This window comes from Eutrema salsugineum, unplaced genomic scaffold (genome assembly GCF_000478725.1).
Source record: "Eutrema salsugineum unplaced genomic scaffold, Eutsalg1_0 scaffold_11, whole genome shotgun sequence".
In the NCBI taxonomy this organism is placed as follows: domain Eukaryota; kingdom Viridiplantae; phylum Streptophyta; class Magnoliopsida; order Brassicales; family Brassicaceae; genus Eutrema; species Eutrema salsugineum.
Genome location: NW_006256901.1, coordinates 4082618 through 4099030, shown reverse-complemented (window position 1 = coordinate 4099030; position 16413 = coordinate 4082618). Strand labels below are relative to the sequence as shown.

The window sequence follows — 16413 nt, the reverse complement described above, 5'->3', positions numbered from 1 at the left end:
AATCAAGAAATGCGGCAAAAAAAAAATTCAGATCTGGGTTAGAGAGAAGCGAGAGAGAAACGAGAGAGAAGATGAGAAAGAAGATGAGAGAGATAATGTTTTTTTCATATTAGATATGTTATTTTTTTGTTTTTGTATTTATTTTTTTTCACTAAAAAATCATTTTTTAATAAATAATTTTTTTCAAAAAAAAATAAAAAAAATTTAAAAAAAATAAAAAATCAATTTTTTTTTTTAAAATTAATAAATCAAAATGGTATTCTCGTAATAATATTGACTATTTGGACAAAATGGTATAACACCAACTTTATAAGGTTAGTAAGGTGATCAATGTGTTAGGCTAAGTTTGTCAATACATCAACCTTAAAAGCTAGTATGGGGAATTTTTCTTATTATAAAAATAACAGAGTAAACCGAAACTATAATTATGTAAACCAAAGAGATTAAAATCAATTTTAGTTTGTCAATCCAGCTATATAACAGTAAACCAAATTTAAACGGGTCACTTAAACCAGATTAATCTAGCTTAAAGTGAACCGGTTTTGGTTTAATGTTCTTAATTACATTATCAATCGCTAATATCATCGTTACCGTTGGTTTTGAGTAATTAGCTTTGAAAAAAGGAAAACATTTGTACTTAATCATCTAATTAACGAGTAGGTCAGAAAAAGGAAAGAAACGAGAGCTCATTTAAAGTTTTCTATATATCACATAGAGAGAGAGAGAGAGAGAGAAACGCAAAACAAAAAATCTGTTCTTCTCTCTTTCTCTCTGTTTGTGAAATCAAGAAGGAAAAAAATAAAAATAAACAAGAATGGGAGGCAAGAAGAGGAAGATTTCAATTGAGAAGATAGAGAATAAAAATTCGCTACCGGTTTCTTTCACCAAACGCCGTTACGGTCTTTACAGTAAAGCCTCCCAGCTCTGTCTTCTCTCCGGTGCACAAGTAGCTATCTTAGCGACTCCGGTTTCTTCCAAACCCACCGTCTCCTTCTTCTCCTTTGGTCACTCCTCCGTCGATAGCGTCGTCTCTGCTTTCCTCAAGAATCAGCCTCCTCCTTCTCATCAGGAAGGTCTAGGGTTAGGGTTTTGGTGGGAAGACGAGCGTCTTGCCAAGTCAGAGGATACGAAGGAATTGAGTGAAGCGATCGACTCGATTTCGACGATGTTGCATAATCTAAAGGGGTTGCATTCAACCACTGTGGAAAAGCGTGAGGAGATGAAGAAGAAGAGGAAGATGAAGAAGAAGGATGAGGATCTTGTTGTACACGGAACTCATCAAGAACTTGATTCAGATCAAACCCTAATTCTTCAACCGACTTGTGCAAGTAATTATTTTCAAGATGATCCACCTGCGAATTTCGAGGAGAATCAGTTCGTAGCGGTTTCTGATACCAATCAAGAGCTGGATCTTGACCTAATCAAAGATTATGAGATGAATGGTGAAGGTCTAACGATGAGTTTGGAGATGGATGGTGTTTTGACGAACCGAAATTCTTGCTCTGATTCTAAAGCTGTTGAAGATGGAGCATTGATGATTCACGGTAATTCGGAAGAAGATAATAATCTCAAATTCTCTAAGTATTTTAATGAGTTAGCCTCCATTGTTTCACTTTGAAAGTCTTCCCAAGATACCAAGACAAATGTAGTGATTGGTTCAGTTTGATTAGTTCTGGTTAGGATTGGTTGTTCCGGGTTGATTTCGATCAATTTTCCATAGCTTGGTTTGGTTGGGTGGATGTTGATCGAACTCAAACTGGTTCAGTTTCGTTTTGTCTTAGTTATCGATGAATTAAACCATCCATTTTTTTAGTTTGGAGTATGATTTTACCAACTTATAACTTATCTTAATCTGTTATTTTTTGTTCTTACTCTAACCAAATATTTTCGTGCTTAATCAAAAAACAATCTTTAGAATCAATGAGTATTATTACATCTACAACAGAAAGCAACAGTATGATATAAATGGAAAAAAAAGAAAAGTCACATCTTTAGCAGGAAAATGGTAAGAAACAGAGTTTTAAGTGATCATAAAGTTAAGGAGAAGGCTTCATTTCAGCTTTAATGGCGGCAACAAGGTGATCATAAGCTTGACCCCAAGCAGCTTTCATCTCCGGTGACCACATCTCCGGCACCGCCTCCTTTATCGTCTCCAACAATGCATACTTAGCCACCTGCAATTACATCATTTGCACTTTGGTTTTAGTTAAAAGTTACAATACAGAACATTTAAGATATGAGGCAAAGGCTAACCTCAAAGTGTTCAGCAACGACGCCGTATTTAGAATGACTGGCCCCAAGTCTCTTCAAAGTTGTCTCCTTCACTGTAACTTCCCCTGTTTTTCTCAGTTGTGCTGCTGATTCACAACACTGATCAACCCTCCAAATTTAGTTAAAGAATCCAGAAATCAAAGTATGGAGATTTTCTTTGAATTGATTTAAGTTACCATGACGAAAACAGACATGGCATGAGGCTTGAGCTTTGGGTTTTGCTCAGCAGGAATTGGTGAGTCTCTCAGAAACGAGAACATCTTCTTCGTTGTTGGTGCAATCTCAAAGATCCTACATATTAAAATTTTGTTCATATCTCAAAATCACAAATAGAAAAAGAATCAAAGAGATCATTAAGGCTTACTTGAGGAAGAGTTTGAGACCCAATTCAGCTGAATTTTTCTTCATGACACTCCATGACTTCACCACAAGAGCCTCTTGCTCTTCTGTAAACACAATCTTTCCTTCACTCCCCATATATCTCAGAACCTGAATGATTAATATACAATAAGAAACTGTGATCTTGCTTCAATTAGGAGATGTCTATGGTATATATAGTTTTTGATAATGACCCTTTTGTGTTATCCAAGAGAGTTCTTGTTAAGCAAGTTCAAGATAAAGTTTTCTTGTAAAGAAACGAAACCATGTGCTGTGTCCTGTAATGGAACATGGTTTCTAATGGATAGAGTTAGATTTGTTTGACCAAATTTTTGTCAAACCGCAATAAAAAGCTTTATCTCATTAGTTTACTAATATCCACACAAGTGGTGCAAGTTGTGATACATTAAATCCATTTTTGATCAAATGGCAAAAAAAAAACAGAGACTATGCAAAATGGATCTCTATTTTGCCCAAGATTATTTGCTGAGAAGCAGAAGCAAGAACAAAACTTCTTGTAGTTATGTAACATCCTGTCTTCTTCACATCTAAGAGATTAAAAAAGGTTGAAACTTTACACACTTGAATTCAGAGCAATGAAGATTACACAGAGAAAAGGTGCGTTTTTTTTTCATTCGATTCAACCGTATCCGTAAGTTACATCGCGTTTTCCAACCACCGAGTCAAAGGGAATTTCGACTCTTTCTTTGACAAGACACCGTGCTTCACCGTCTTCAATCACGAGAACTTTCCCCGACGGGCATTGATTCGGTGTGTTCTTCCCACCCAGATATCTCAAAAGCTTCAAGGAAGCGCCTCTTTTCCTCATCTCTGGACCATATCCAGAAGCAGACAAGATAGAAATCACACCAATGATCGGAAGCACGATCTTTGCAACAGAGCCTAAGAAGCGAATAACCCCATGATGATTAGAGCCTTCTTCACTTTTCACCTCTCTTTCGTTTCTTGCGTTTCCTGAACCGAACCCGTTTGCTTCCGGTTTCTGCTTCGACGGTAAGTGAGGCAAGTAGCCATTGTCGAGTGAGAGAGGAGGATGGACAGGGTAAGGAGGAAGAAGAAGATCATTTTCGTAGTCGACTCTTTCGCCGGCGAAAGTCGAAGCCTCGCGTAGTACTTCGAATTCTTTGCCTTTGTACTCCTTGAGCTTCTCAAGCAACATCTTCCTACTGTAATCAATCTCAGAGAGAGCCACTTGCTTCTCGTATTGTTGTCTTTGCCGAAGATTCTGGTTATTGCAAGAAAAACCAAGATCTTGTTACAGCAAAACTGGAGAAATTCAGTGACTCGAGACTAAAAGCAATTTAGAGAGCAAAAGTGAAGAAATTCAGACTCAATTCTCAGTTAAAAACACAGACTTTCAATGTTCAATGCTTAGCCAGAAACTTAATTTCCATAACTAGAATAATAACTATAGATCAGTAGAAGTAGAGTGAAATTTAGGGATTTCGAACCTGTAAAGCAGCGAGCTGAGACTCGAGGGATTCGAGAGCATCGCGTATACGAAGAAGCCGTTCAGCTTCTTCTTCTTCTTCCTCTACATCGGCAGAGCTGATTGAGTCAAAATCCTTGTCTTGATTCCCAATATTCTCGTCTTTTTTTCTTTCTCCCGGAGAAGGATTCTCATTTCCGCCGCCGTCTTCGCTGACGGCGGTGCTTGAGCTATCGATACAGTCGCTGATCTTGAGTCTGAGCTCGGTGGCTCTGGCTAAAATTAACCCGATCCCTTCTTCGTCTTCCATCTTCAGCGATTGAGAAAAGAAAAGTGTGAAGGAGAATTTGGGGCTAGAAAAAATTAGGGTTAGGGTTTTTGTAAGTTAGTGAAGAGGAAGAGACAAGTTTTAATTTGGAGTCGTCGAGTGATTGTGGTTGGCTAATACTCAGATTTCAGATTTTTCAGATTTCTTTCTGCTGTTGCTGCTTTCCCGGTTTTAATCAACGGCCACAATAATTCAACAATTTTTGTTTTTTATCTTTTTTTGCTTTGTCATTTCAACATTTTAGAGAGAGAGAACAAAAGAGAAATTGATAGAAGACAACAATTTTTTATTTAACACAAAGAGGACAAAACCTTTCATTTTCTACATAAATTATAAAAGATTCTAAGTACTTTTGAAAAATGTACCAGACTTTTAAGCCAATTAAAACATCTAATTTTTTCTGAAAAAGCCTATGTTTTAGAAAGTGATTTTTTAAGTGAAATAGCTCCCCTTAATTCTTAGATTATCAATGTGTTAATTAGACTAAGTCTGGTCCAACCCAAATTTAAAATTACAAATAGTTAACATACAAATCCATAAAACAAAAATTGTTTTGAGGACTACCCTAAGTAACTACAAAATTACTTCATCGGCTTTGTCTTGAACCAGACTTGTCTAATATACAACATACACTCTGATTAGTCTTGAACCAGAAACAATCCTATAGCCTTGGGTAAGACCATAACAACCTGCAGAATTCTATTGTTGAGCTAGCCCGTAGAAGCATGAACATTATCATCGTCCCAAATACAATCTCATACCTTCTTAAAGATAAAGCATAAGAGATTTCATATAGACAAAAGAGTCATATCATATTTAGGAACGATCCACCTCTCAATAAGGCAAATCACTACATGGTTTATAAATTTACACCTTGAGACGCTGAGAGAAGCCTGAAATCAAAGGCAGCTTCAAAGCCATTTACATAAAACTCCCAAAAAATTATGATCCATTTCTGAAAACCGATTAAAACTTTGTAAAAAAAGATTAGCAGACTGACCCTTCTTTTCTTTCTCAGAACCGGGAAGGGTCAGGTCAATGACAGAAAAAGGAAAAAGTAAAGCAGAGGGGTTTGGGTTAAAAGCTATATATTTCCGTATGATTTGGACCAAAAAGGGTGTTATTGGGGAGAGGAGTTCATTTCCGCTCGATGACTTCCTCTGGCAAGTTTAAATCCAGTAATGTGGTTTGGTTATTTCTGAAACTTCCGTATATTCTGGGACGTTTCCTCGAAGAGCAACTTGTGTCTTCTGAGTTCCATCCTGTATTAAAGAGTGGTACTTGATGTGTTAGTAACTCTTATCAGACAATTTGCTTTGTAAATGTCCAACAAAATACCAAATGATGTAAAGTTTAGTTTCAAGATTTACCGCTTGTACCACAGTTCGAAGGTTGTGATATCTCACCAACAACTTCTTTTGAATTCCGGGAACTGTAGAAGTCGGATGCTCGTTCTATCCCATTTGATCTGTATGGAGCAATGTTGTGGATACCAAGTTGCAGAGAGCCCAGCAAGTCATTTTCAATGCATTCATACCTGCAAGAAAACCAAAATTTCTTGAAATGTCAGTTTCGATATCCATTCATAGCAATCTTTGATATCTTTAAGTAATTAATAACAAGTCTGACATTTTTTTGCAGAGGGTATCGACCGCAACTGACAAATTGATGACTTGAATCCTTATCTGCATGACTTTATCATCAGCAAATTGATCAAAGGGCTCCTCCAAGAATTTTGAAAGTTTCTCAACATTAGCCTCAAGCTGCTGCTGCTGATCCTCAAACAGATTCTGTTTGATTTCTCACTCCTCAGAGCTCATCTCGTCTTTGAACAGCTCATCTCCAAACATGTAAAACGCGAAAGGGTATGAATATGAAAGAACTCGTCTTGATCTAAATAACCGGTGAAGCCCATTGGTAACCCAGCTGAAGTCTTTAAGCTGTAACTGTCTCTTCTATGAGATAGACACCTTTTCGAGGATAGTATCACTTAGTTTATCCTCTAGCTTGGAGGAATCAACATGGGCTTTGTAACGGTTATGGTAATACATATACCGGAAAAGATCCCGTTTCGCTCTTTCCATCTGCTTCTCTTTGCTTCTTGGTACCGACCACAACTATGACCCGAAATTCTAGATCAAGTGTGATCCCTTCCAGTAGCTCCACCACACAACCAACTGTACAAAGTAACAACCAAACAAGAAATTCATCACCAACTGACATATGTTCGCTTTAAATCAGAGCAAACAATTGAGAAACAAGGTTAAAATTCTCACCAAAAAGATTGTCCACAGAGACAAGTCACGAGATTGCATCCACCATTCTTTTCAACGGGTTTGAAACATTTGGGACACGACTTTGTGTGAATGGTTATCCAATTAACTGTCTCGGACTCATCGTGGCATTTTTTCCTCCATAGCTCTCACATCAAACAAGAGCAAGGGGAGTGGGCTTGATATGAACAGCTAGAACAGAACTGAAAGCCACAGGAGCATTCAACCTCACAAAGTTCGTCATCTTCAACACGTATTGCATTCCCACAATGCGGTGTGCTCGGGCACCACTTCACCATTTTATTATCTTCGATGTACGACTCAATAAGAAAACGATCAAACTTCTCGGCTAAATCTGGTTGGCTTTTACTGACTAGAGTCCTGACAACATCTTCATCGCAAATAGCATTGCATTTATGAGCCATGCATCTAATCCTTTTGCTCTGACCTTCATTTATCTTTACAGCAAAATGCCCAGCCCAACCTAAAGCAAGAAAAACCAAAGAAAATAGTTAATTAAGAAACCAATCATCTGATTTTAGCTTAAAGATAAACATAAATCATGTTCTAGGTGCCCAAACATGTATTCTATCAATTCAACAACTCAATACGCAACATCCTTTCAAGATATCATATAAAAACCAAAGCATGGGACTCACAGTTATTGCAAAAGCAATGGCCACAGTCCATTCTTGTCATTTGATAACCCGGTTCATCCTCTATGCAGATATCGCAACTCATCATCGAAGAATGAGAAAAGGAAGAATTGCAACGTTGATCTTCAAGAACTGTAAGACCAGCACCATAAAACAAGCTATCCTTCCCTTTTTCAACAAGAACAGCAAACAACTTCTCCACGTCCCATCGGTAATGGATCAGAAGAGTCCGAGCATGGTGCTCCTTAAGCGATAACAATTTCATCACTCTTCGCAAATCCTCCCTCTGCATTGATAAAACAGGATTGAAATTCAAACCAAAAGAAAGAAAACACCCACACCATATGATCATTAAGAATCATTTCTCTTTTCACCTGTGCTGCCATAAGCGATTCCTTCGTAATGACCTACAAAAATGCTGATAAACGATTAGAAAACAAAACAAGCCCAGGCTTTGTCACAATACATGAACCTTGTGAACATGAAAAGCTTATTCTACTTGAAGTAATGCCCCCACTCCAAATTCTTCACAGCATTTACGAAATGAAATTTCACATTAGTTATACAGATTCAGCTGATTTTCCACAGTATAGTTCCACAGAAAACCCAAATTTCAACTAAGAGAAGAACATTCTAATTTTTCCAGTAAATTTCATCATTCATAATAGTATACAGACGGATGAAGTCGAGAAACTGAGAAGTTCGGAGAACAAGTGATACCAGAACGGAGATTTTCAACTAAGTGATCCAAAATTCACGAAAGGTTTTTGCAAACGAAGATCAAGAGGAAAGGGAAACACAAGTTTAAGCCAGAATTGGGCGAAACTAAGTGCATACCTTGGCGGTGTTTCCTCTGGAAGAAACAGGATGCAAATTGGATTCTTCATTATCAAGCCCGTCGAGAGACTCCTGATCGGAGGAGTAATAGTAATCTTCTTCCTCGTCGCTCAAATAGTCATCCATCGATCACGAATTTTGGGGAAGAAATTGCAATTAAGCTTTATAATTACAGCAAATCAAATTGCCGACAATTATCCGATGCCGGAAGGGAGCCCAATAGTGATGGAGGTGATCAAAGTGCAAAACTATTGACGAAGGAGGAGAAATAGGAAGGAAGCGAAGCAAAAGTTTCCGGCGAGATCAAACGAAGTTAGGGTTAGAGTTTTGACCGGTGACTGGAACTATATCACCAAAAGCTGCTGAAATGGAATCGCACAGAGATTCCAACCTCACAATAGGCAAAGTTACACACATTGCAAAAGTCGATATATAGAACCGAGCGACAGCGTTTTTTTTTTTTGTTTTACTTCTATTTTTATTACTTATTAGATAGTAAATGGGTAATACAAATATTTATCCAACCATGATGGTGGAGTGACAAAAAAAGAAGAAGAAATAGATACATGAAACACCGCTTAGCTAAACAATCAGCTGCACTATTCTTTTCTCTGTTAACATAATCCAAAGAGCATTCCTTTAACTTTGTCATCCAATATCTTATGTCAATAAGAAGATTCCCAAGTTCCCGGTTCGATTGTTGGCCATTGATAATTTGAGTCAACTTTAGACTATCCCCTTCAAATCAAACTTGACGCCATCCTTTAGTCTATATTATCTGAAGGGCATGCAGAAATCCCATTGCTTCAGCCTCTAATGATGAATTAACTTTAAAACATGAAGAAAAACCTGAACTGATATGTTTACCTGAAAAGTCTCTTACTATCCAACCAATGCCTGTAATATTAGATTCAGTTTTCCAACTGTTGTCGCAGTTACACTTCAGCCAGCCATATGGTGGTGGTTCCCATGGAGATGACCGATTCCTTTGTATGATTGCTGTAGGCAGACAGTCATTTCGAGCATTATCTTGAACATCTATCCATTCTCTTACCGAGTCTTTGACCCTTTGTGCATCTTCATTCGGATGAATATTCTTTTTTTGAAATAAGAATTCATTTATGGACTTCCATATATTCCAGCACGTCCAAAATGGCAGTAATTTTACCTCTGCATTACTTCCTGGAAGACTATGTATTGAGAAAAGAGTCCGAATATTATCTTCCAAACAAGCTGATCGCATATCAAATTGTAGAATGCTTACACATATCCAAACTCCTTTTGCATGATGACATTCAAATAAGACATGGTTTATAGTTTCATCATCTTGACAGCATCTTTGGCAAAGAGGATCGGTGGGTATTTGTCTGCTGCGAAGTCAATCTGCCGTAGATAAAGCCCCTGAAATAACTCTCCACATAAAATGTTTTATTTTTGGCAATACATCCAGCTGCCAAATAGATTTCTTTAAATCTAAATCACCCAGTGGAGGAATGATAATATCATCAAATAAATCAGAATGAGTTGCAAGCCAATAACCTGATTTAACCGTGTAAAGTGAATTATCAGTGTAGTTCCATATGTGACGATCACAACTGGCATGATTAGATAAAATGATGTTTTTGGCCATCTGCACATCTTCAGGTACCAATACCTTATCTAGCAAAGCGTGATTCCATTCTCTTTTTCCCTTTACCCATAGACTTGCCACAGATGAATCCTGATAAGACCCTAAACCACGAGCCAATCTCAAAGGTGATGTGGGTAACCAAAAATCAGAGAATATTTTAGTCGATTTACCATCCCCAAGTTGAACACATAAACCTTTCAATAGCAGTGATTCCCTGCTTGAATTGATCTCTATCCATACAAAGGCTGTGATCCACACATCGACTGAAGAAATGTCGACCTGTAGTAATAACGGCCTTGGTATAGTCTTGCAACAAGGAAGAAGGATTCTGAAGTATTCTTCAGGCTTGTTTCGCCAACAACGCCACATTAAATTTATGGACATCCCGAAATCCCAAACCATCTTCTCGTTTAGGTAATGACAATCTTTTCCATGCTATCCATGAGATATTTCTTTTCCCATCATCTGTGCCCCACCAAAACTCAGAAATGATGCTATTAATCTCATCACAAATCATTTTAGGAATCAGAAAGCAATTCATAGGATATATCGGTTTTGAGTAAAGAACTGATTTGATTAGAACTTCCTTACCTGCAGGGGAGAGGAAATTGTTGTACCATCCTCCAATGGCATCTTTTAGCTTCTGCGTAACAAACTCAAAAGAGTCCACCTTGCTTCTACCCAGTTGCTCTGGCAAACCTAAATATTTTCCTTCTCCTCCAATCTGTGCTATTCCCAATATATCTTGCATTGTGCTTTTCTGGTCTTCAGGTATACGTGCTCCAAATATGATAGAAAATTTAGTATAATTGACTTTTTGACCAGAGATGCTTTCATAGTCATTAAGTATTCAAGCCAACTCTTCGCCATTAGCATAGTTTGCCTTGCAAAAAAAGAGTGAGTCATCAACAAATAGTAAATGCGTTATGGTAGGACAGTTCTTTGCTAACCTCATGCCGCTAAAGAGATTATTCCTTTGTGCCCATGCTATAAGCTGACTGAGAACTTCTGCACACAACAGAAATAAATAAGGTGATAATGAGCACCCCTGCCGGATACCTCTTGAAGGAAGTACATGCCCATATGAAACACCATTGATTAAGACTGAGTAAGAGACTGTAGTAACACAAGACATTACCCAAGTGATCCATTTAATATCAAACCCCATGGGATGCATAATTCTTTCCAAGAAACCCCATTCCACCCTATCATAGGCTTTGCTGATATCTGTCTTAATCGCCATATAATTCTCGGAGCAATCATTCTTCGACTTAAGAGCGTGAACAAGTTCATGTGCAACTAAAATATTATCAGTGATGTTTCTACCCGGAACAAAAGCTGCCTGAGAGTCAGATATAAGAGAACCCAAACACTTCTTAAGACGCATCACCATTATCTTAGAAATGATTTTATAGTTAACCCTACATATACTAATAGGTATAATCAGTCATGAATTCCGGGGTATTACCTTTAGGCAACAAACAGATATTTGTGTGATTAATACCTGGTTCATATGATTATTCTGAAAAAATCCTCGAACCATTTAACAGACATCCGTGCTTACTTCTGGCCAGAATTGTTGATAAAAAGCCGCAGTGTAACCATCTGATCCCGGTGCTTTATCCGAACCAATGAGAAATAAAGTATCCTTCACTTCCTTTTCTGTTACCTCTGCCGTCAGATCACTATTCATGGAATCTGTAACTGTTTGTTCAATGCCATGGAAAACTTCATCAAAAAACATTGGATTAGTAGTGGTGAATAATGTTCGAAAATAATCCTCAGCAACACTTGCAATTGCTTCATCCTTGCGGTGGATGATTCCATTTGTATCTGTAATCTTCTGAATACAGTTCCTAGCCTTCCGAGCTTTAGTTACTCCATGAAAAAACGTGTATTCTGGTCCCCTTGAGTAAGCCATGAGTTCTACTTTTGAGCCGCCAATATTCTTCTTCTTGATGATAAGCTTGATTAAGTTCCTTTTTTAATCTATGAATTTCTTCAACTGGAATAGTGTGATCCCGAATAGCTGCTTCAATCTGTGTACGTAGAATCTCTATCATTTCACAAGAGTTTGTGCGGTTGCGTCTTTTCCATTTAGCCATTGTTTTGCGACAAGATGACAGTTTTGAGGTGATCGTATTCTCTGCACTAGACGTTTGCTCCCAAGATTGCCTCACATTATCTGCAAAATCACCAGAGTAAAACAACCTCTTATCATATCTGAAGGATCCACGTCGAAGCATAGGTTCATGTAAAATAGAGACAATTAGTGGACGATGATCTGATTCAGCCAATTCCAAGAACTCAGTTTCTGATGCAGGATACAAATTAAGCCACTCACTATTTACAAAGACTCTATCCAGAAAACATTCCACCACTTCTGTTCTTCTGCGACCCACCCAACTATAAGGATTGCCTGTCGATTTCAGGTCTTTCATTCCACACACACTAAACATAGTTTTAAAATCTTTGAAGCTACTGATATTCCGAGTTCTACCTCGCCGTTTCTCAGTTGAGTCAGTGATTTCATTAAAATCCCCACACATCATCCAAGGTCCATTTCTTAATGTTGCTATATGTTGAAGTTTTTCCCACAAATGATGTCTCTGTTTCGGTACTGGATCCCCATAAACACAAGACAAGTAGAAACTAAAGGATTTATATTGAATAGATAGATCTACAAGTCTTGCATCAAAGGAAATACATGAAACAGAAACATAATGCTTCCAGAACACAACCAAACCACCACTTAAACCCCTAGGCGATACTATACACATTTCTTCATAGCCCAACAGTGCACCTATATCTCTAACATAGTCGTCCTTATGTTTAGTTTCCACCAAGAACAGCAGGTCTGGAGAATACACTCTTTGCATCTCCCTGAGACGTCGAACTGTGAGGCGCTGTCCCAAGCCCTGACAGTTCCACACCTCGACTCTCATGGGACTGGTGGTGGATTCGGGCCCATTGTGCCTCTGAACTGGGGAGAAGAAGCGTCAGCCGCTTCCACCAAGTCATCGTAGTCGGCCTGAAGTTTGAGCAAAGCATTACCATCAGCAGAAGTTTCGCCATTCATATGCATGTCCACCGGAGATGTCTCTAGACACAAACGCTTTGGACTCTGACCTGCATCATCATTCTCCATACCATCAAGACAAACTTCAGAAATAAATGCTCTCTTACCTAACTTAACCGGAGCAGAACCAGCCTCTGACTGAGAAACTTCACTTTCAGACAAAAACGAACCATACTCCATTAATGGACCTTCACTGAACTATCCTTCATCTTCAGTTGACGCCACTGGAGATTGCACAACACCCTTCTCCATTATTAGGCGGCATTTCAGAGTTAGAGTTGCCCTCATTAGAATCATCAGCATCGCATTGAACCAGGAGATTGTTAATGAAACGGCTTCTGCGGACAACTTCCTCCATTCCAAGGCGAGGAATCATAGCAATTTCATAGTCTTCAAGTCCTAATGCTGGATCCATCGTCAGTTCTTCTGGGGGATCTTCCATCTCCGCATTAAGGGGCTGTGCAGTGTCATTCTCCTGGTTGCCATTCTCTGGCCCATGAACGTCCTCCTGTTGATCCTCTTCAGCAGCATTGTCTTCATTGTCACCATGATCTTCCATTTGGTTGTCTCCATTATCATCTTCATCCATATGCTCGTGCTCAGGGTGGACATCGGCTCCAGTATCGTGGGTTAGCATTCCACAAACTTCGCAGAAACCTCTAAGTCTCTCATAGCGAAATCGCAGCAAGGTATTGACACCAACGGAGAACTGATAGTTAGACATCGTTTTGTTTATGAGAAAAAAACATTAAATTTTTTTAAAAAAAAACATATATAAGCTTGCTTGACGTAGGCTGTAGAGACTGTTTAACCCATTTCACAGTGTTATTTTTTTTTTTTGCCAAATAGACTTTTTTATTTTTATTAAACCAAAAAGTATAATATAGAGTGACAGATGAGAAGTAACCGTTTTCTCTCTCGTGCGATTCCTTGTGCAATTCTTTTCTTTTTCATTTGCAACTACAATCAAACTGCAATCTTCGTTTGATTACAGGATCTCTGCAGGGATCTGATGGTTTTAATACTAATTTTTTCTACCGTCATCGTGACTGGAATGTCTAGTATTAGTTATCATCAAATTCTTTTCCAAAATTTTCACATTTTTTCGGTTGGATTTCACTGATTGCTCTAACGGCAATTAATTTGGCGATTCCATGGATTCTGATCCTGAGAATGGCTTCATGTATCTTTGGCATTGCGGTGCGACGGTTGCGATATGGTTTCACTGTGACGCCTTCTATCTCCATAGTGGATTCTATACGCCACTATGACGACTATATGTCGTTTAACCGTCAACCACTTCTGATCTATAAATCTAGAGCAACTCAAAAGATTAACTTGAGTGCTGAAGATATGCCGGTGCCTATTCCAGAGGAAGTTTGTGTAGCGGCAGCACAGGAAAATCAATTTTCTTTGATGGACAGCCTTCTGATTCCAGGGAGACAAAAATCTTCGGTCAATTTATCAACGAAGAAGATTTTGGTGTATAGGTCGGCGAATATGAGATCTCGGAAAATTATATATTTCTGTTGTTTCTAATTCGATTTCTTCTGGTGATTTTACTCTGCTGAATAAGGGTTTACTACCATGGAAACCACTATGGAAAGTAGGACAGTATGGAGCGGAAGAACCTTTGTTGTATGCCGACATTCGTACAGTCGTTGAAAATTGGCAGTCTCATATTTTACTTCGATCGAAAGAATCAGTAAATTGGGTTCTAATTCGACGAACATCTTTAGCTCCTAATTGGAAATGGGTCAATGTAATATAACAAGGGAAACACTGGATTAACGCCAACGATGAAAATCGCATCAGATTGTATGCGAATTTGAGGAAGGGAAGGATGAATATTCTATTTATGAGTAAAATTTTCTAGAAGAAAATAATTGTTAAATTTTATTTCTTTGTTTCATTTTATATGTTGTTGCTATTTATGTAATCTTGATGTACTTTGATTTTATATAAAATAGATTTTTTAAAAAGACTTTTTTTTTTTAATTTTAAAGTCCTAAAAGTCAGGCTTTTTCATTTTGGTCATGGATCCTAAAATTTACTTAAGATGAGCTTTTACACAAAAACTAATAAAAATAAATATGTTTAATTTATTTTTCTATTTATTTTCTCTCCAAAATCATTAAAAAGACTTTGTACATTTATATAGAAGTAATTATGAACTAAATTTAAATGATTAAATCTTCTTTTTTTCAGCTTTCTTTTGAGATCCATTTCTTTGAAAAAAAAATTAATTTAAAAATTATTTGTAATTTAAAATGTAACAGTTAATTTTTACAGTTTTTATTACTAAACAACTTTTTTTAAAAAAAATAATAATAATAACAGTACAGCTTTTAAAGCCAAAATTTTATAGTAAAGGCTCAAAGTAAAAATAGTTACCAAGCATGTCCATAGAACCGAGCGAAAACAAATAGCGCCCTAGTATGCATTTATGTAGAAATCCATATAGGAAGTATGGATTGACAAGGTGTAATTCAATACTAATAGAGACCTACAAATAAGATTGAAAATAGGTATAACAAAAGCAACAATATGGAAGAGGCATGGAGGAGGGATCTAAACTTAGACCATGTACATTAGTGATCCCCTCTAATGGAGTTCATTAGAATAAAATATTAATTTTTTTTTTTTTGGTTGAGGGATGAACCTGTGCCATTTTTTGAGGTTCATTAGTGAAACCCAAAATGAGGTTCATCCCGAATATAATAATATTTTTTTTTGAAATTATAAAATTTAATTTTAAAGATAATTTTAAACACAGAATTATTATAAAACAAGAATACAATTTATTACACGTAATTAAAAAACATACAATAGATAAAATATATAATTTTAAGCATTTAATTGTACTTTGAAGAAGTACCAAATTTATTCCACATATTTTCGATTAAATCCGCTTTCAAATGATCATGCATCTGTCTGTTACGGATTTCATTTCGTTTTGCCATCATCAAATTTCTGACATTTGAAGGATTATTCGTAGAATACGTCATATCGACATGCGAATTTCTGCTTCCTTCACCTTGTTCAAATTCTTCTAAATTGTATTGACTGTGGCAATGTCGTTCGTTTTCAACTAGCATATTGTGCAATATGATAGATGCCCACATAATTTTCCTAATTTTCTCTTTATCCCAAAAAAGAGCTGGATTTTTAATTATTGCAAATCTAGCTTGCAGAACTCCAAAATCACGCTCCACATCTTTTCGGACGGATTCTTGAGATGTTGCGAATAACTTATTTTGGCTCCTTGAGGAAGGTGAATTGATTGTATAAATGTTGCCCATTTCGGATAAATACCGTCTGTGAGGTAGTACGACAAACGATACTCGTTACCGTTGACCCAATTTTCACTTTTGGTGCTCGACCATGCAAAATATCATCGAAAACTGGTGAACGATCAAGAAAGTTAATACCATTTAATGTACCTGGAGGTCCAAAAAATGCATGCCATATCCAGGTCATGTGATGCTACTGCCTCAAAGACGATTGTCGT

At 37.3% G+C, this 16413-nt stretch overlaps 5 protein-coding genes across 5 annotated transcripts; 1 reads left to right on the top strand and 4 right to left on the bottom strand.

The window, feature by feature from the left end:
* The first annotated feature begins 814 nt into the window (after positions 1-814).
* On the top strand, positions 815-1618 carry LOC18025952 (agamous-like MADS-box protein AGL97). Its single transcript, XM_006409411.2, has one exon. It carries the CDS (start codon positions 815-817, stop codon positions 1616-1618), a length of 804 nt encoding a protein of 267 aa, XP_006409474.2.
* Positions 1619-1945: 327 nt separating this feature from the next.
* On the bottom strand, positions 1946-2870 carry LOC18025951 (non-symbiotic hemoglobin 1). The gene is made up of 4 exons (XM_006409410.2): positions 2636-2870; positions 2448-2562; positions 2254-2370; positions 1946-2174 (listed from the first exon to the last, which is right to left on the bottom strand). The coding sequence occupies exons 1-4, from the start codon at positions 2746-2748 to the stop codon at positions 2037-2039; spliced, it is 483 nt and encodes a 160-aa protein (XP_006409473.1). The 5' UTR covers positions 2749-2870; the 3' UTR covers positions 1946-2036.
* A 232-nt stretch (positions 2871-3102) lies between these two features.
* LOC18025950 (plastid division protein PDV2) lies at positions 3103-4518 on the bottom strand. The gene is made up of 2 exons (XM_006409409.2): positions 4122-4518; positions 3103-3895 (listed from the first exon to the last, which is right to left on the bottom strand). Exons 1-2 carry the CDS (start codon positions 4407-4409, stop codon positions 3290-3292), a joined length of 894 nt encoding a protein of 297 aa, XP_006409472.1. The 5' UTR covers positions 4410-4518; the 3' UTR covers positions 3103-3289.
* A 1046-nt stretch (positions 4519-5564) lies between these two features.
* LOC18025949 (probable E3 ubiquitin-protein ligase ARI2) lies at positions 5565-8319 on the bottom strand. The gene is given in 8 exon segments (XM_024160827.1): positions 5565-5689; positions 5807-5964; positions 6057-6525; positions 6528-6604; positions 6704-7184; positions 7360-7642; positions 7731-7763; positions 8194-8319. Coding segments are annotated over 8 exon segments (1752 nt in total).
* A 1939-nt stretch (positions 8320-10258) lies between these two features.
* Positions 10259-11744, bottom strand: LOC112089722. The gene is made up of 5 exons (XM_024160471.1): positions 11388-11744; positions 10883-11165; positions 10774-10831; positions 10415-10653; positions 10259-10317 (listed from the first exon to the last, which is right to left on the bottom strand). The coding sequence occupies exons 1-5, from the start codon at positions 11742-11744 to the stop codon at positions 10259-10261; spliced, it is 996 nt and encodes a 331-aa protein (XP_024016239.1).
* Between the last annotated feature and the right edge of the window lie 4669 nt (positions 11745-16413).

What these genes read in the sequence shown, in the direction of transcription:
- LOC18025952 (XM_006409411.2), top strand. Translation starts at nt 815, where the DNA reads ATGGGAGGCAAGAAGAGGAAGATTTCAATTGAGAAGATAGAGAATAAA.
- LOC18025951 (XM_006409410.2), bottom strand. Translation starts at nt 2,748, where the DNA reads ATGGGGAGTGAAGGAAAGATTGTGTTTACAGAAGAGCAAGAGGCTCTT. An exon ending in GGTCTCAAACTCTTCCTCAA is followed by an intron (nt 2,563 to 2,635) that starts GTAAGCCTTAAT and finishes TTTAATATGTAG; the next exon opens with GATCTTTGAGATTGCACCAA. An exon ending in CCATGTCTGTTTTCGTCATG is followed by an intron (nt 2,371 to 2,447) that starts GTAACTTAAATC and finishes AGGGTTGATCAG; the next exon opens with TGTTGTGAATCAGCAGCACA.
- LOC18025950 (XM_006409409.2), bottom strand. Translation starts at nt 4,409, where the DNA reads ATGGAAGACGAAGAAGGGATCGGGTTAATTTTAGCCAGAGCCACCGAG. An exon ending in CTCAGCTCGCTGCTTTACAG is followed by an intron (nt 3,896 to 4,121) that starts GTTCGAAATCCC and finishes TGCAATAACCAG; the next exon opens with AATCTTCGGCAAAGACAACA.
- LOC112089722 (XM_024160471.1), bottom strand. Translation starts at nt 11,744, where the DNA reads ATGGCTTACTCAAGGGGACCAGAATACACGTTTTTTCATGGAGTAACT. An exon ending in GCATGTACTTCCTTCAAGAG is followed by an intron (nt 10,832 to 10,882) that starts GTATCCGGCAGG and finishes TGTTGTGTGCAG; the next exon opens with AAGTTCTCAGTCAGCTTATA. An exon ending in AATCTCTTTAGCGGCATGAG is followed by an intron (nt 10,654 to 10,773) that starts GTTAGCAAAGAA and finishes TGACTATGAAAG; the next exon opens with CATCTCTGGTCAAAAAGTCA.